General features: G+C 46.8%; 1 protein-coding gene across 1 annotated transcript in view; it reads left to right on the top strand.

The window, feature by feature from the left end:
• The first annotated feature begins 12,374 nt into the window (after nucleotides 1-12,374).
• Nucleotides 12,375-19,696, top strand: part of METTL24 (methyltransferase like 24) — a 49,008-nt gene continuing 41,686 nt past the window's right edge. Inside the window, exon 1 of the mRNA XM_075145663.1 lies at nucleotides 12,375-12,674. Coding sequence (XP_075001764.1) covers nucleotides 12,375-12,674 — 300 coding nt within the window. The remainder of the gene's footprint in view (nucleotides 12,675-19,696) is intronic.

Raw genomic sequence — 19,696 nt, 5'->3', positions numbered from 1 at the left:
CCAGCAGTCCAAGCCAGTTCACCATTTACCACCTGACTGGTGGGTATGTGGATTAGCACTGGCCCTACCACGGATTAGTCTCAGATGTCATTGGTGACTTCTCTCCACTGTGAAAAACAGGTGATTTATCCTTACCTTGTCTCTCTATCCTATATGCAGTTGCTGACTCATGAGAGGATCTTCCCTCTTATCCCATGCCAGATTAGATTCTTTATAAGTCCATGGTGACAGACATTATTAAAGGCTTTCCAGAAGCTGAGCAGATCATACTGAGCGGATCACTCTGCTGCAGTCTGCAGCCTCACTGTTTCCTCTGAAGCCATAAAAGGATGGTGAAGCACAGCTTCATAGCTCCTCACTGCAAAGTTCTGCTGATTCTTCCCTCCTAGTTCATATCTGTCCTTGTAACTATTCTATTATCATGGCTTTTACTGTCACATGTAGTGGTTTCCATTTCTCTAGATCCCTCACGTGCCATCCTCTTTTTTCTTTGGCTGTTTCAAGTAAAGGGTTATACACCAGCCCTAACAGCACAACAATTTCCCATTAGCATTCCTTAAAAACCCACGAGCGAGTAACATCTGTTTCTCATGAATTTGTTACTACCCATTGCATCTATTTCTTCTATACCCTCATCTAATGGCCCTTCAATCTGAGGCAGCTTCTCTGCATTATCCCCTTAACAAATGGCTCTGCCGTGGGAATTTCACTAAGCTTTTCTGTGCTGAACACAGACACAAGTAATCTGTTTGGCTGTTGTGCTAGGGCTTGTTTTCTCTCAAACTCCTTTGCTCCCTTGATCGTCTGCTGACTGCATACCCTGGTCACCTGCAGGTCCTCCGGCAGGCTCTTGCTCCTGCTGGGGTAGAGGAAGCTTTTTGTCTATTAGCAAGTTATTTGCTCAAAATCTTTTTTAGTCTGCCTTTCTGTTTCTGCTTTTAATTTGACAGAGTTCATGTCCTTTTCCATTTCCTCATTTGGATGGGATCTATTTTGGTTCTTTCCCATGTAATTTTTATCATGCTATTACAATGAGCCAGTAATGATCTTTCTTCTGGAAAGTCTCTGATATTTCAATACCCTTATATAAAAATCAAGCATTTTAGTCCCATTTCTTATTTTTAGACTTATAGCAAATAGAAACAAGCATACATTCAGCCTGATTTCTCCAGCTCCTGTGCCCTGTTGAAAGGGGCTTTATTTGTCCAGATTGCGCCTTGCCATTTTCTGCTTACTTGTGGTTATAAAGACATCAAAATGGCACCTTTAAGGACATGCCATCATGAACCCCTGCTCCTCTCTGCATGCTCACTTTCCCCCAGTCTCTAGCTTGAAATTCCTTTTTAAATCTCACTCTTGCAGAGGCTTTCTTCCCTGCTAAGGTCATGCCACACAAAGGCTGAGCATCCTACTCAAGAGCCTCAGCTTTTAGTTCCAGAAACTTTCAATTTGCCAAGAATATGTCCTAATATTTTAGGAATAATTGCACATCCCTCCCTCATTTTTCTCCCTAGGTGTGGAAAATTTAAATATTCTAAAATATATCCATAGATACATAGTGACGCTGCCCTGTGCCAACTATACACCTACCCACAAAGGGGAGTCACAACGTTTCGATGCCTGCAAGCCGGCTCGCTGACACTCACCGCTTGGCTTTCAGGCAGCTGAAGTCTGTTGAGATGAGTCCTTTCTTGCTTCAGCTGCCCAGCCTCGGGTGTCAGTCTCTGGTGATATCTCATCAGCCATCCCTGAGTTTCTGCTCCTCACCCAAGAGCCTTGCTGGGAGCTGAAGCAAAGATGTGTTAACTCTCCGGCTCCAGCTGAAGATGAGCCGGCAGCTGAGGAATTTGCAAAACTCCATTTTGATCCTAAATCCATCCGTGCTGTTGCTTCAGCTCCATAGTCTTCATCTGGAAACACAGAGTAAGTGTCAGGGAAACACTCGCACGTGGAAGGGGGTTAACAGTCATTAAACCTCCATGACTTTCCATGCTGATGAAAGGTGCCCTTAAAGAAAGACTTAGCTGTCACCTTGCAAAGGATTTTATTCTTGTGCCGTTCCTTAAGACCATGCATGTCCGGACAAAAGTGAACCAGACGGTACTTGAGTGTTTCTTTCTTATCTACACTTTCTGATCTACATTGAATAGGCACTCCTGGCAGATGGCAACTGATCTGTCACACTCACAGGGAACTTCAAAGGCATAATTATGGTATAGAAAGGGAACGATTATATTTTGAGACATTTCTATCAATCCTTTTGCTTGCAGACAGCAGATGGGCTGTATGATGGATTTTAGAGCTTGAGCACAAAATAATAGTTTTCTGTAACAGGGAATTTTTTTATTTTCTTCACAGAAACAAGGCCATAAAGACATATTGTCTCGATATGTCTTTTGCCTATATTTAAAACAAATTTGCCAAATTTCTGAAAAATAAGGAAAATTGGCATTCACCATTCATTACAATTATTTTCCAGTGGAATAGTATTTGAGATAAACTTCAGTGTGATACATTAAAATTCATTAGGAATAAATGTAGTAAACCGAGAGAACATCATGGCCTGGACCGAGATTTGTATTGTTTTCACAGCTATCAAATAATTGTGTATGTTGTACGATGCTTTATTTCATCCCGCTTTATTCCCTATTTTCCACCAGAGGGAGATGTTGGATCAAACAGTTGCTAAAAGAAACCCACACACTCCTATCTCGAAGAGCAAATGCAGTGACGCTGAACTCCTTGGAAATGTGGGTGCCTGTGGGGCTCCCACATACCTATAAGGCTTGGAGGACTTGGGTGCTGCAACAGAGCTTAAGAAATAATCGTGAATCAGTTAGGGCCGTAAAATGTCACAGGGAGAGCTTAAAAAATGTACATTGAGGAAATAGAAATGTGAAGGTAGCAGCATACCAGAAGCTGTTGTTAATAAAAATAAGGCATTATAATCCTAGACAAAGCTGTTGCTATAGCAGCATGTCCCAGTGCTTTTCCCCCACCGAAAGGCTGGAGGGAAAACCACTGTCTTGGGTCTCCAGGTGTCCTCAGTTCCTCATGTTGTGGGGACTTGGGGTCCCCCAGCCCCTCGAGCTGTGCCTGGGCTAGACATCCCGTGGGGGGTCCCTGCAGGGCTGCAGCCTGGCCCATGCGCCCGCTGCCTGGCCTGGCTCCCAGTGAGCCCACTCTGAGTGCTCAGGTATTAGAAACTATTGCTAATTTAAGGCTGATGAGAAATGGTCTGTTTTCTTTCTGGGAATTTCCCCCCCAGTGTCTGTTTTTCTCAATGAAGAAGTCAAAGTTACATATTTTGGAGAAGGAGAAGCAGACATGAGTCAAAATTCAGCCTTATGAAGAAAGGCGGGGGGGGAGGGGGCTGGGGAGGAAAAAAAGCAGAAAGAAACTTTTCTGAAAGTGAACAACTTCATAGAAATGGTATTTCCAAACATAAAAGAAGTTTCAAGGGAATATTTTTCCTTGTGTTTTGTTTTTCTCCTTTGAGATTGTCTCACACCACTGACAGCAGCCAGCACTAAGAGAGCACTGTCCCACATTGCTTTCCTCCATTCCTGTTCATGTCCATTACCTACCACGTGCACCACCTGCATCACGTGCTGTTCTCCTGTCACTGTCACCTCTCCTGCCTTTTTATTCAACTTCTGCAAAGTCTCAGTCGACCAACTGATATCCAAGCCTTACATTAGCCTTACATTTATGAGCCAAACAGAGGAGGGGAGGCTTGTTTATTTTCTGTGTCACCGAAAAATTAAGCAACCGAGCCAGCTGTTGGTGTTTCTGAAGCACCAGCATGTGCACCTCCAGTCGGCACTTTGGCTAAAGTGAAGGTCTGGAAAACAACCCTTCCCTCAGGGAATGCACTAGAGCCATGGAGGGAGCCTTGTGCTTGCTTTCCTCCTCGCCAAACAAGTGCAGGGTTTGGCTTCAAGGAGATGAAGCCTCTCCTCCCCACACGCCTTGCAGCCTGGTGAGCGGTCTCCTGGTCGGTGGGACAGCTGGTCTCCTTTGAGCATTCAAGGAACTGGATGTGGGCTTCTGACATCCCATATTCTGAGACAGTGGCTACAAGAAGAGCAATCCCACTTTTAGGTGTGCTTTGAATGAAAAAGCTCCTTTTGATTTTTGAAAGAAAGGGGCTGAGGCACCTGAAGTCCGGGCAAAGACTCCAAGGAACAACCCGCTTCTCCACAGAGGTAAAGTGTAAGTTAAAGACCTTGAGAAGCACTGGCTACTCCGCTTCTGAAAATCCCTCCATAAGCCTTGGTGGGCAAGGTCCGCACCTTTTTTCCGTGCAGTGAGTGTATCTGCACAGTGTCAGCACTCCAGGAATAATCACGGGGCAAATTGCCACAGAGATTTGCAGCAGGATAATTGCCTCAAACAGAAGGATAAATAGCTTTTTCTGGCATTTAATGGGCCTTTTAAGTGAACGGCAATAAACTCTATGTGAACAGATGTTTTCTTTCTTTTTTGTCCTTTTGCATCTCATCCATAATTATGCACTAAAATGTTCTTGTCTGGGTTGCTGAGAGCAATCTTGCTGCTGTTTGTCTTTGCTGTATAAGACTGAGCACTTCAGCACAAAGATCGAGCAAAAAGCCCTCAATTCCTAAAGGCTCCCGTCGCAGTGATCCTGTTCTTTCCTTTGCATTAAGCCTGAGGGAGGAACAAGAAGTTAGTGGGAAAATTTGCCTCTTCCAGCCACTGCTCTGCAGGTCCCAGCGCTGGGGTCTCTCCCGGCCTGCGCCGGTGCCCTGGGCTCCAGCCAGGAGGTTCCTGCGCTCGCCTGGCTTTGGGCATTGACCCAGCTACGGCTCAGAGTATTTGCTTTTCCTTTGCCTTACGGGGGAGGTAAGTGTCCTCTGAGACAGTCCTCCCCGCTCTATGCCACCTCTGCTACGCTGACTGGACTGCAGGGAGATGGCAGGACAGGCTTTCCTCTGTAGCTGCTGGCTTTGCCTCCAGCCTTGCCACCAGGACAGTAGCAGGCACCACGCAAGCTCTGCAAAGAGCCTTTATGCTTTAAGGAGCATGTACTTTACCTCCTGACAGAGTACAGAGAAATGACCTTGTTCCTGAAGAAATTCAATGCATTCTGGCAAAGGGATCTCCTCCTAACAAGGAGCCTGCAAGTGAGACAGGAGCTGGGGCACAACCACAAGCATTAGCGTGGCCAGGTGCTCATCGCCTGGAGTGATGTCTTTAGAGGTGCCTGCATCTTCACAAATCCACTTCGTCCTTCCCAGCACATCTTCGAAGCGTCTGGCTGGCCTCTTGCTTTCCACGTCCATGGCTGAGGATGGAGGCAGACATGCTGTGGGAAGACACATGCCAAAAGGATGACCCCTGCAGTAATGTGTAACCTATATACAAACTCTCAGCTAATGAGGTTATTCCACTTCAAATCGATACCGATATCTCTGCATCACTGATGCTGCTCTACATGGCATTGAGGGCAAACTGCCTTGAAAGGAGCCTGCGGGAAGGGCACTGAGTTTTATCCTCCCCGTCTGGTCCCAGCCAGGCTGCTCAGCTGCAGGGGAGCCGTGGCATCTTTTCTGCTGAGGGCAAGGCCATTTCTCTCCTCCTCTTTAGGATTTTGTTTAAGACGTTTAAAATGCAACTAGCTAGAGGAGAGGACTGGCTGACCACATGGTAATAGTTCAGGAAAGCAACCTTTTTATTACAGGTAAAGACAGTGATACTGAATTTAGTGTCCTGCAAAAATAGGATGCTTTTCAGACACATGGGTGAGACCTTTATTAAAGGTGGATGCATATAATTAAATTGGCCTGCATACTGGTCCAGGACATTTTTGCATGCCTCCTATCCTGTGAAAGCTGCTTTTCACCCATCAGGTCCATCAAGGATGCTGCCAGCCACTCCTAACTTTTATTTTATCCTGTTGCCTTTAATGAGGCATGAACTGTACAGACACATGCCAGTATATCAAACAACATTGCGAGACAGATTGTAGAAAAAGTGCATAGTGCATTAATTATGGGTCTTAATTTGCTTGTGAAACTGCTACCTGGAACATGTTGCTGCTATTCTTCTCCCTAGCAGCCCCGGCACTCTGGCTTGCATCTCTTTTCCCCTTGGAGAGCCCTTTTCCCGGAGCGCTTGCAGATGAAAGTCTCTCTCAGTGATCAAATTGTGACATCTGCTCGATTACTCCAGTGCCGTTGCCATCCCCTGTATAAATACTTTGGCATTTGTACTGTACTATGTTAACCCATTAAAAACATGTAATAAAAAGGCTTATGTTACTTCTTAAAGCCATAGTTACTGCTCCAGCTGTAGTGTTTTGTAGAATTCTGAGCATTATAGATTAACCCCTTTGCCAAATTACAGTTTTTAATGAAAGATATTCATCCTCGAGCTTAGAAGTGTAAAAATGCCAGTAAAATTGATTGCATCCCAAAAAAGGGAGAAAGCTGAGCCCAGAGTAACACCAAGGTAATCTTTAAAACATACAGAAAATAGGATTTTGTAATAGAAACTCAGGGTAATTTTTAAGCAAAGCTGGACATCTGTCTGGGATTACAGTATAGATACAGGGGAAATAGAGACAACAAACTAATATCGCAAAAATCTGTGTGCAATAGTACGAGCTATCACTGCTTAATTCCTGTAAACTGGAATGTCTTTTTAAAAAATGGCGATACATGTTTTCAATTTTTATACTAGTATCTGTTCAATAAAATTCCCAGCCCTTACTTTAAAAAGCAGGCAGAATTTTGCTTGTTCAGAATGATTAGACGATTTAATAAAAGGCAGACCATAAAACCACTGTTGTTCCTCTGCAGGAGTGAAACACAGCTGCTGGAGGCAACAGTCACATTTGTAGATACCAGAAGATAAGGGTTAAATAAATAAAGGTAAAGCCCAGGGATAGCAGAGAGCTGCAGAGCATCTTCTACCGAAGGGCCGTCTCATTCCTCTTCTCATTCCTGCAGCGAATGTATGTGCACATGTACAGGTATGTATGTGTGCAAATGCACAAGAGCGTGACTCAGAGGTAAATCTTGATCTATAATCCCCTCTCCAGGCCATTAATTATCAACTATCTCCTTCATCAAATTCAGAGCATACGGCTAGGTTGTTCGAATCCCTCCGTTGCTGGAGGGAAAAGAGAGCTTCTGCCCGCGCCTCGCACTGAGCTGCCGAATAGCAAGATCAATCTTGTGTTAAGCTGCCTAAATAGCCCATGAGCTTGAGGAGAGCTAATGGGAGACTGCATGAACATATTTTTTCTTAGCTGTTATCTTCAAACCTACCAGTGGTGAGCTGAGAAGTGGTTTTAATGATCCATGCAGCTGAGCTTTAGCCTTGACAGCTGTTCAGACACGTATTTCTCAGCAGCGGTAAGTGGGTAATAGACCAATGCGGCCAATTTACTCCTCCATCGCTAACATCTAAGAGATAACAGAAAGAGATTCCTTCTCTGAGTTTTCAGTGGGATTTAAGGCATGGGAAGGAGTAAGGGCTGCACCTCCCTTGCAGAGCTGCTGGCTGCGTGCAGGCTCCAGGGAGGTCTGTCACTTGGTGCATAGAGAAATACTTCCAGGATTTCCAGCTGCAGTTTTAAGGAACAGAAGTGAGACCGGGCTTGCACCGAAGCCATTACTAAGAAGTCACTCGGGGAGCTATAAACATTTCATCCCACGTTCCTCAGGGCGATGGCAGAGCCTTGGCCCGTAAATGTGCAAGGCAATAAACCAGGCCTGGACCAAAGCTCTGCAGACTCAGGACCAGCGGCACATGCGTCTTCTGCGGGGAAGAAAACACCGTGCTTCTCTTCATGCGTCCGCTTCTAAAGTGACCTTGTGAAAGTTTCTACACAAAACCTCTCTGTTTTTAGGTGCACGGTCCAACGCCACTCTGGTTTTCAAAGCACCAGCCAGGAGTGTAGGAGGGAGGAGAGGGAAAAAAGTCTTCCTTCGCTCTGTCCTGTAGATTTTGGCAAGTGGCTCATACCAAATCCAGTGGGGTTGTTAAGCAGAGTCGAAAAGAGCATTTTTATTCATTTACTCATTTTATAGGAGGAATGTTTGACTTCCATTAACAGCCCTTGAAGAATCCAGGGAATTCCCAGTGGTGTTTTTCCTGCCTGGGGTTTAATTTTGCACAGAGATCTGGGCAGACATTTTGACTAGCCAGAAGATAAACAGAAGCCTTGACAGTGAGTGGAGGCAGAAGATGGATGGTGGGAGGCAAGATGTTTGAACTGAAAATGTCCGTAAGAGAGATCAGCATTAAATAGCTGTTGCAAAGGAGAGATTTTGCTACCAACAACATTCCAGGCAAGATGTAATTTATAAGCAGCAGACAGCACCAAAGCAATGAACTTCCATTGATGTTAAACCTTTTTCTTCCAGAGGTTTAGCAGTGGGCCCTCACCATAGATGGATTTGTAAATGCGGGAGGAATTTTACATTTTTGAAGACTTTTCCTGGAGAAATGAAGGGAGCTGTAGAGATCTGTGGTACCTACATAAAAAGTACATACAGTAGGACCGATGTCTGATTTTGGTTGTCAGGGCATAATGCTCGCTGCTCTCAGTAGAAACTGCACGCTCAGAGTCGCTGTTTTGGTAACTCCTGGCATTACGTGGCAGTACTTTGTGCTCTGTTGGCTCCGGCATGATATATTTTCCTCTAACACTATCCATCTTGGTTTGGGGACAACAGGGAGGGGAGGCTATTTGCTGCCTGACTCAAAGAGTGAGTATGTTTAGCAGAAGCTGTGAAACTTTGCAGAAGCTGTATTTCCCAGCAATCACCTCAAAAAGGTCCATCCTCCAGTTGAACTGGAGCTGCATGCATTACACTGCAATTTTTATTTGCTTTTCTTCTTAACAGGCATTGCTCACATTCAGGTGTCTCTGCAGCAGATTCCTAGGGGAAGAAATTACTTATAATTCACTTGTTAAATGGAGAGGATGCTGGAGAGGAGAGAATTTTTAAGGTACTATCTTAATTCCCATTGATTCTCATACTAATCCAGATAAGATTTCTCATTGTTCCTGAGATTTCACGAGATCCTTGTATGCCACTGTTCCCTTTTTCTCTACCCTTAGAAACCCTCTGTTGCATTTTAAACAAGCAGACTTACCTTCAAAAGAGATGGGGAGAAGCATGAGAAATTCCGTCGTCTGTTAAAACGCAAAAGCGGAAGGAAAACACTGTTAAATTCACGAACAGTTCTTTATCAGGATCACTCTTAGCATGCTCACAAATTGGGGCTAATCAGCTTTCTAAGGAAGGGAATGTCTTGTACAAGGACGGCATTTACAGTTACAGCTCAGCGATGACAAGAAGAGTGGCTGGATTCAAGTATTTGAGCTTTCTGTTGAAGCTATACAATGAGAGAACAACAACAAATGAACCTGTGATGCTAAAACCAAGAAAGACCTTGTGGTTTTTATTCTGCTCAGTCAGACATCTTTATTTGAATATGCATTGTTCAAGCTTTTAGGAAACCTTTGATTTCTCAAGGATTAAACTTCAAGAGAGAGTTTTAAAATGTATTTGGGAACTTTATAGTTTTTGAGTCTTGACCTTTATACTCCTGCCTTTAAGATTTTCTCCACAACCATACAAACACGAACTTTTATTTTAATAGGACCTTCACATGCCATTATTGACCAGATGCTGATACTCTAGAACAACCTTGGTGCTAAGAATTTTCTGATGTAATGATTTTGGCTAGCAGTACTGCAACTCTTGTGTCTTGTCACATTTATCCCTGCTTTTAGTGTCCTCGACATATATCTAAACCTCTCTTCCCCGAGCAGTGGCATTACTTCATCCTCCAGATGGGTGACGCCATTTCACTCCGCTCCTCCTCGAGTACACGAAATGCTCTGTGCCAGCCCGAGCGACCTTCTGCTCATGAACTCCAGGCGATGCTCATGGATGGAGCCGGGTGCCCGTATCTTAAGCTGATGTCAGTCGTGGTTGTTGCAGTCACACTCTCCCTCTGCCCTCATAAATGTGTTCCTCCCTTGCGCTAGCACCAGGGCTTGTCTGATCCGCTGGTGAGCCGCCTAAGGGGGGTGGAAACAGAGGAAAAGCGTGTGGTTGTCAGACAGGTAGCTGTCAGAGCCAACTCACTTCCCTGTGGCAAGCACCAGAGCCTGCCCAAGGGAGGGATGGGGACCCCTGAGCAGGGGCAGGGGGAGAAGCGCTCTGATCTGCACTGCGTTTCCCTGGAGGCATGAACCACCCAGAGGCTGTCCCACATTGGCTGTAGGCTGACCAAAAGACAGGATGGTACCGAAAAGGGTGTCCAGGGCTAGTAGGAAACTGCTCCTGATAGAGTTAGTTTTCTTGAGTTAGTTTTCATCTGGGTAATTGCCCCAGTTTGGCTTAGCTTAGAACAAAGGAGCCTCCCTCCTGCTACAGGAACGGCAGGCAGGACTGCCACCTACCCCCTTGCAAGAGGAGCCTGCATTTAGAGTGGTTTAAAACTACCATGGAATTGCTTTAACCTAATTTAGAATAATAGTTTACCTAAAAAAAGAGGACAGCAATGTTTAAGTGGCAGGGCGCATGCACCTGGCCTGCCAGTGCACCTGTGCTTGGAGCCATGCTTGAAATCCCACTTCTGCAGGCAGATGCTGGCTCCCTCCCTTACCTTCCTGCGTGCAGCTCCTCTGTCCTGCTGCCAGCAGGTCTGGCTGCTTGGCTGCCGGCGGGCTCGCTTCTCCCAGTGCTCCTCTCTGGCCTGCTCCCCGCTTCTCCCAATGCTCCTCTCTGGCCTGCTCCCCTAGCAGCAGCCGGCTCTGACTCTGCCCCAGGCTGTGAACAGACAGGAGGGGTCAGAGAGGAGCCGTGCAAGCTGCTGCCGGGGAGAGGACAGCAGAAAGGAGGGAGAAGGAGCTCAGTGCAGAAAGCCTCTCCCTTGCCAGCAGACAAGGCAGGGGCCCTGGAAGCACAGTACTGCGCGCAGGGGACAAGAGTCACAACCTCCCTCCCTTACTCGGTGAAAGAAATGGGGGTTAGGCGTGTGTCTGTGTCCTGCACATCCCACCTAGGAACATATTTATTACCCTCCTGCCACCGACGCTTCTCCCCACCTGCAATTCCTGCTTCCAAAAATTCCACCAACCACCTGCTTATCGCTCAGCGATGGTTTAGCGTTGTGGCTTAAGACCAAAGCTGGCTTGCACACTTCAATATAGCGTGTCCCCATTTCGAGACAAAAGGTCCTGCGTGCTCCCGCGGAGGCAAGTGGGACTGCCTGTCCCCTGCACTGCTTCTCGGCCCTGCTCAGCTCACCCAGAGCCTTTCCCTCACAGGTGAAACCAAGGATGCGTCTCAAAAATTCACAGCTGGCCATTGCCGACCCAGGAGAGAGGCTAGGACACAAAGTATAGACTTACAGGAGTAATTCTTGTATTCATACACATGAGGTGTCTCAGCCAAATTGGAGGACCCCAACTGTGGTTTCACACAGGGTCCTCATACCCTTCAAACATTCAGGTCCAACACGATTTGACTAATCACTAACACCCACACTACCGATTACTAATCACAGTAAAACTTTGCAAAGCAACTCTATTTTTGCAGCATTCTTGCTGCTTGCCTATTGATCCAGACGTCCCTGGGGTCAGCCTTGCTAGAGTTACTTATCTGCAACGCCAGACGACGCTGGGAGGGTTTCAAAGACGTGTCAGAGGGGCTAGGATGCTGGTGTTATCTGGGCTGTCCAGGGGTATCCTTTATCCTTCACGGACAGCTCTAACCTTCCACAAAGCGAAGTCCTTCCTTCCAGGGCCGGGCTGCCCTTTAGTTTGTTTTACTTAAGCATGAACAATATGCAAGTCTCCAGTAAAACTCCACTACCTCATGACATTACAGGGTATAATGTGAACTAATACATACATATAGTGACAAGTTAATAACTTCCATACTATAAAGACGGTTTGATGTAATAGGGAGGGGAGTTTTCGTAACAGAAGTCGTCTGTTGCACCCGGCCTTTGCGGGCAGCGTGGGTCTGGGTGCCTGCAGGACCGACATGCACGTGCGGCACGATACGCGGCAAGGACCGCGCCCGTGAAAGCGCCAGCGCCAGCCCACGCCCGTGCCCGTGCCCTGACCCACGCCCCGCGGGGCTGCCGGGGCGGGGAGCGTGCCACCGGCCGGCCGCAGGCGGGCACCCCCGGCGCCCCGTGGCCCCCCGCCGGGCCGGGGCCGGGGCAGGGGCATCGCGGCCCCTCCCCGGCCGGCCCCGCTCGGGGCGGGGTCTCCCAACTTTCGGCGGCGGCCGCGGGGACCGGCCCGCCGGCGGCATGAGCCCTGCGGCGGGGCGGGGGGGTGGCAGCGCCGGGCAGGGCGAGCCCCCGCCGCCATGCCCAAGGAGCGGCCGCTGTGGCGGGGCCCGGCCTTCCGCCTCTGCCTGCTCTCGGCTGCGCTCTTCCTCTGCCTCCAGCTGGGCATGAGGCGATCCTGGTGCCCGGAGGAGAAGCCCCGGGCGCCGGCGGCAGTGGCGGCGGGGCGGGCGCCCCCCCTGGCCCGTGGCACGGAGCAGCACCCGGGCGCGGCGGCGGCGGCGGGCAGGCGGCGAGTCACCTACGTGCGGAGCGGCCGGCGGGGGAGCGCCGCGCCCGGCTGCTGCCCCCTGCAGCCCCCGGGCGGCCGCCGCAGGAAGGTAGGGCGGGCTGGGGGGGGGAGCGCCCGCCGTGTCGCGACAGGAGCGCCGCTGCGTCCCCTTTCCCCCTGAGGCGGAGGTGAGGGTGACCCCGGTCGGGGTTGGGCTCTGTGGCCGCTGGAGGACATCCGACCGTAGGAGCCCCGCTTGGCAGACGTGGCCTCTTCCCGTTGCTGAGATGTTGCTGGTTCCTGAGAAGAGGTGACTGGAGGTGTGGTGAGGTGAGGTGAGGTGGTGTGGTGGCGGCTTCCTAGGAAGGCATCTCGTGGTGGAGAGATTTTTTTGAGCGATGCTCGGCTGCAGTGAAGGTGGAGCGTGCTGGTGCAGGGGCTGAACACGGTCAGACCTCGGTCTGAAAAGGTAACCTTGACCCGGAGTCACCAAGCTTGCTCAGCAGGTTGATGCACACCCAACAGGAGCAAGCTTGGGAAAAGTCCTTGGCCCTTGGCATTCTTGGCATCCGAATGCCATTTCATTCGCTGAAGGCCGTCAAGAAATGTTTCTAAGACATGGTCTGGCTGAGAATTAATGAGTTAGTTAATCAGTTGGTAAATGGACCTGTAATTAGGTTCAGACGTGGTAATGATTGTAAAGCCTTTTGGAGACGTGAGGACCATCATTAGTATCTGGAGTTCAGCAGGAGTGAAGAGTGCCAGGACTAACCTCTTCCCCCAATTAGCCGCATGTGTGACCAATAGCGGGATGCTGCCTTCTTCAACAAGCTCCATGCCGTCTTTGGTTTTGGCAGATGCCCGTCTCTCAGGAATCCCTTTTAGATTCAAATGTTTATTCAGTTCAGTTTTCTTTGCAGTCTTTCAGGGGGGAGGAGCCAGCTTTCAAAGGCTGGGAAAGAGTAGTTTGTCACCTATTTTGAGGCCCCACTGTTGGGGTGCAGTAGTAATGGTCTGTGCGGAGATGTGCAGATACTTAAAGAAGCTGGAATGACTGTGAAGAGGAGCAAATGCCATTTCGCTAGAGATGGGACCAGTGTTCTGGTCAAAGTAAATAACTATTTCTCATGTTTGCCTTGACAAGAATAAAACCGGACTTATCTGTGGAATCGCTAAACGTTCTGCTGTTCTTAAACTGAAGCTTTATCTGGGTTTGCTCGACTCCATGGATGAAGAGACCTCTTGCTAACATCCAAACCACCATCTGAGCAGCTGTCCTGGGATCACGGGGTCTCATTTGCAAACCTGCTTTCTTTTCTTTTCTTTGCCTCTGCGCCCCCAGTAACTTATTTTTTATTTAAAGAGGAGATGGACAATGAACTCACGTATAGTTTGAATTTTAAATTGGCCTCGATCTTCCGTGAGGAGCTGTGGTGGAAAAATAAAACTGCTATTTTCTGCCCCTGGTTTCCTGAAAGATTTAGCAGAAGAAATGAGATAATCTCTTACTTCCTTCACCACTGCGGCAATGATGAGGACAACATTGTCACATATTTCTTCAGCATAATGACTATGTGGCGTCCTGACCTGCTGTGGTATTGATACCATCTTGAGGCATCTAGATCTTGCAGTGTCAGTTTTTGTGATTTTTGTTGTCAATGTCATGCTACTTGGTATTCTCCTAAAGCCTAACTTTTAAGTGATTGTAGTTATGGAAGAACTTCAGCATTCACGGATGAAAAAAAATTATAATCATGTGGATTCAGATAGTTTCTTGAAAACATGTGCTAGGCATGGCATCAAAAAACAGGAGGCAAAAGTAAAGCACATCCTAATTTATTTCATGATTTTTGAGGAAATGCTGGTGGAGAAGTAGCATCAGGAGAGGCTACGCTACCGGAGAACTGGCAGCGCCTTGCAGTGTTGGAAAGCTCGAGGCTCTGGAAAGCTCCCAGTACGTTTTGGTACGTCTCCAGGTGAAGTGTGTGAAATATCACTGCTGTGGTTTGTGGTGTTGGGCACGTTGCTGCTGAGGTCTCATCTGAATCCCACTAATTAAGTCAAGTGAAAAATATTAGTAAATGTAATACAAGGTGGAGTTGCTAGGTTAAGTTTGAGACCATCAAGTGTCTTCCGTGTTCAGCTATTTGACTTGAACGTGTTGCTTCAGGCTGAGAAAAATCTACTTAAAGTGAACATAAGGCTTTGGGGATAGTGGGACTGAAATTCTGGGAATTACTGGTTTTGAAACAGAGTTGTTAAATAAAAATGTAGGGGGAAAAAGTAATGGGAAAATGAAGTAGAAGTGGTCTGAGTACTGCCATTTTTTCTTGTGGAAGTGGTGATCATGCATGATAGCTAAAAAAAAAATGGGTGATTTATTTTATTTTTTTTTCATCAGGAAACATTGTATTTCACTTCAGACTGTTTCAAGACAAGACAGGGGCTCTTATCAGAAAAGGCTGCTTAAATTGGTGGTCCGTGGCTTCTACCAGCAGCTCTGGAGAGAGGCGGGCAGCGTGCTGGTGTGTGTAAATGCTACCTGGGGGAGAGGCACAGGGTCCTTGCGCAGATCGTCTGTGCTGTACTGGGTTGGGATTGCTTTTTGCTGTGGATTTTATATGTTTTCGTGTCTTCTGTCTATCCGTAAACCATTGTCAATCCATTTCTGAAGCCTGCAGAGGCTTTCCGGTATGTTTTTTTTTTTCCCTACTGCGGGTTATCATGGTGGTGTTGGAGCGTGTTGCGATAATGTGAGCCAGCAGGATGGCAGTAATGAAAAATCAGTGAGGCCAAACTTTGCTCTGTGTTCCTAGGGCCACTTGGTTATAACTCTGCTCACACTTACATCACTGAATTAATGCAGAAGACTGATGAACACAGTGTTTCCATAGATCAAGTTGAGTATCCTACTTTGTGGCCATATTAAAAAAAATTGCAAAAACACACAAGAAAATTATTTGATGCCTGCTTTGAATCACTTTAAAGTTTCCTGAAGCAGAGTTGTTTTATTTATTTGCCAGGCACAATTGCAGTCAATCAACCAAAAGCACCAAAAGGGGAAAAAAAGGACCCAGACAGGATGGGAAAGATGGAGACTCATCCATAAATGGTCCCTGCGTCTGCAGGAAACTGCCTGTGCAGTCGTGCGCTTTTCCTGACCGCTGGTAAATCTTCGTCAGTGGAGAGAGTGACTGTGCGGCAGATGGGAGGGATTGACGACCAAGGTTACAAGTGTCTGTTCGTGCCTGAAGATGCGTGCATAAAAAATGCTAACTGAAAGCAGCAGGGAATAAAGTAATTTAGCTATGTGACAGCTCTGGGAGCTGCCAGAGCTGCCTGCTCTGGTGCTTTTGGGAGCTGTATTGCTTCCAGCTGTTTTGCTCCCAGTGGAGCCTACCAAAGAGCAAATGCTGCTGCTCTTGCTGGCAAATAATAAACAAAATTCAGCATTGAGAGCATATGATGGTCATCTGAAGAATGGGAAGAGTTACATGTTGTGCTGCAAATGTAAAGCAAATGGAAGTTTGTAATCCCATTTGTATTTTGGTGGGAGCGCATAAAACTGTGTTGTTGCTAATAAAATGCCCAACTATGTTTATAAACTGTGATTCTAAGCCCTGGTTGTGTTAAGTACTGGTCTGGTAACATACGCAGCAAATAAAAACTCCAGCTACATGGAAACCCACAAATTCTGCCACGTGTACCTACTCTTGCAGTAGGTGTTAGTGAGGTCTGCACCCACAGAGCGCTGCAGACAAATGAGGCGAGTTTTAAACTGTTATTGCAGGATGTGATGGTAAAAAAAAAAAATTTGTTGCATTTGGAATTTGAAATAACAGCAAAATCTTATCACAGTGATTGCAATAACAAGGTTATGTTGGCTCTCGTGCTCTGAAATGGGGAGGAGCCCTCTCCGAGAGTCTGGTTAAGAAAAGGTGGAGTCCTTTGCAGATTTATTTCCATAGAGGAGGAGGGAAAAAAAAAGTTTTACGTGGTTATGCATGAAAGAAAAAAAGCCGATGTTAGTCCGGGCAGGTGTTTTGTCCCTGCAGTTTTGCTTGCTGATGCAGCAAGCGCTGTGACTCTCTCTCTCCTAAAAACTGAGGTTCAGGGTCTTGCTTTCCGCATGGGTGTAGCTGGGCTGTGCAGTGGGGGACTCCTGGGAGGCTTGGAGAAACGCGTGAGGCTGCTAGGCGGCAGCCACAGGTGTGTCTTCTGAAAGCGTGCCTGCTGGAGGGCAAGCAAATTACTAAATATAGTTTGAAAATTGTAGTATCAGCTAGAAATCACTTTGTCTGTTGTTGTGGCTGTCCAGAGGTGGGGAGTGCGGTATGCTGCCAAAATTATCCTGATGTTATTTTGGATGCTCTTTCATCTCATACCTAGCGATATGAAAATGTTTGCCTTCAGTGATTAAAAGCTAAGAGTTGGATTTTGCTGCTGGGCCCATTTGTATTTTGTCTGGGATTATAACATATTTTGAAACGTGAAGTATCATTGCCTAAAACAGAAAAATCTTGTGAGATTATTACTTACACTTGTATACATTTTGGTTCTTTATAAATACAGACTAACTGTCTTTTGCTGTTGCTTGTTGGATTGCAGGTTTTGTTTTTCTCTAAATAGGAACTATTGCCGAGAGGTTGCTGCTTCTCTGCAGTTATGACTGGTAACAGTCTCATCTTTAATGTAATTGAAATCTGCAAATTATTTTGGAGTGATATCTTCGAACTTATGTGGAATAACTGTTTGGCAGTTAATAATATGGCAGGTTCTAAATAGCCTCATGCAATTTAGCATTACTTTATTGCTAAGGTTTTACTTAAATTTTACATTTGATTTTTCATTTAAAAATGACAGTGCTACTTACATTTATGTCAGCGATATGTAGGGCTTATGCAAAGAGTCCTTTTTGATTCTTCTCAAATCTGGTAAAAAATAAAGTATCAGATGTTTTCATTGCCTATTTGTATGTATAGTGTTTTTAAGCTGACTTCACGTCTTTAAAAATCTGGTAAACTTTGGGTATTATTTGAGTAGGAAGTTACTCTGCCTCTTGATGAGCAGGAGCCAAAATTCTTGGAGAAAACTTGGTTATTGTGAAGTCAAATGTGTCTGTCTGTCTTTCCATATCCCATGGTGTAATAGCTGGTCTGTTTTGGATCGGGACTTAACTTCTGTAACAGTTTATTCGTTATGTATGCCTGGAGCAATGTTTTAACATTACAGCAAGGTTTAACACGACAGGGCTTTGGAAGCTGTGAAGCGAGTCACATCAGGCTGTGTTTAAAGGAGCAGATTTGCCCAGGCTGAGCCAAAACGAGGGAGCTGCTGGGGCAGCAGCATGGGTCAAGGCAGCCTTTTGCTTCTCCTGGTGAATTTAAATCCAGAGCTTATTCCAGTCGCCTCACCTGCGTACCAGACATGACAAGCTTTGCAGCGTGCAGCGCTGTTCTCTAAACGCTGCGGCGAGGAGTGAATAGCGTCCTAGCTTAGATGAACGTGAGTTGCAGCTGTGATTCTGCTGCAGAGGAGTGCAGTGCTGGAGAGCTGGATCTTGGTTATTCTTCTGAGTGTGCCTACTTCTGGGCACCTCCTTTGACAACAGGTAGACAAACTGGAGGGAGTCTCAATGGGAGGAAAAAGGCGTTCAGAGGTGCAGGAAGGCAGGCCTGCAGGGAAAGCCTGGCAGAACTGGTACAGCCGGCTGAACGTGAGCCGGCAGTGTGCCCAGGTGGCCAAGAAGGCCAACGGCATCCTGGCCTGTATCAGAAATAGTGTGGCCAGCAGGAGTAGGGAAGTGATCGTGCCCCTGTACTCAGCACTGGTGAGGCCGCACCTCGAATCCTGTGTTCAGTTTTGGGCCCCTCACCACAAGAAGGACATGGAGGTGCTGGAGCGTGTCCAGAGGAGGGCAACGAAGCTGGTGAAGGGCCTGGAGCACAAGTCTTATGAGGAGTGGCTGAGGGAACTGGGACTGTTTAGCCTGGAGAAGAGGAGGCTGAGAGGAGACCTCATCGCGCTCTACAACTACCTGAAAGGAGGTTGTAGCGAGGTGGGTGTTGGTCTCTTCTCCCAAGTAACTAGCGATAGGACGAGAGGAAATGGCCTCAAGTTGCGCCAAGGGAGGTTTAGATTGGACATTAGGAGAAATTTCTTTACTGAAAGAGTGGTCAGGCCTTGGAACAGGCTGCCCAGGGAAGTGGTTGAGTCACCATCCCTGGAGGTATTTAAAAGACGTGTAGATGAGGCGCTTAGGGACATGGTTTAGTGGGTATGGTGGTGTTGGGTTGATGGTTGGACTCAATGATCTTAGAGGTCTTTTCCAACCTGTATGATTCTATGATTCTATGATTCTATCATTTTTTGGAATAGGGAAAAGCAGGTTTTGAGAAAAATGTGCCAAGACTCTTCAAACTAAAAAAAAAATAGTTTTTTTGAAGGACGTAATGACCGATTGTTCCCTAGGTCCGCTGCAAGTAGGACAAGAAGTAACTGGCTTGATTTTCAGGCAAGATACTAGGAAAATCTTTTAACTCTGTGGTTGGGTAAGCAGTGGAAAGACTCCCTAGAAAAATGTGAACTTTGGGTATCCATACAGGGAAGGTCTAGTTGTGCTTCAGGGCAGGGAGGTAGAGTCAGTCAATCTCCTGAGGTCCCTCCATCTACATTTACCTGCTCTGCAATTAGAGAAGCTGTCTGGCAGGTACAGTGTGAGTGGCCAAACTGGAATTTAGCCTGAAAAATGATCTAACGTCAACGTAATAAAAAGAGATAATGGGATCTTTAAAGACTACAAGCGATCCTTGCCCTGGCTTAATACCTCACTAGAGAGACCAGACCCCACCATAATTGTCCTGTGATGACTTAGTGGACCCCAGAAGAAGGAACGCTACTTGACAACTTTTTTCCCTCAAGCACTTGGAAGTCTCTTACCAAATATAAATCGACCCAAAGTTGCTTAGCTTGTAAGATTAGCACAAGGTAGGAGCTTATGGCTTCAGGCCATTAGTACCTGGGGAACAGCTGTGAGAGCCTTGGTTGGTTTTTGTTCAAATAGTCAGGCTAATAGCACAGACTGAGAGAGGTTGTTGTGTTTGCCAGAAAAGAACAAACTTTTATCGATAG

Source organism: Calonectris borealis, chromosome 3, assembly GCF_964195595.1.
Source record: "Calonectris borealis chromosome 3, bCalBor7.hap1.2, whole genome shotgun sequence".
In the NCBI taxonomy this organism is placed as follows: Eukaryota; Metazoa; Chordata; class Aves; order Procellariiformes; family Procellariidae; genus Calonectris; species Calonectris borealis.
This window is presented reverse-complemented; position numbering and strand designations above follow the sequence as displayed.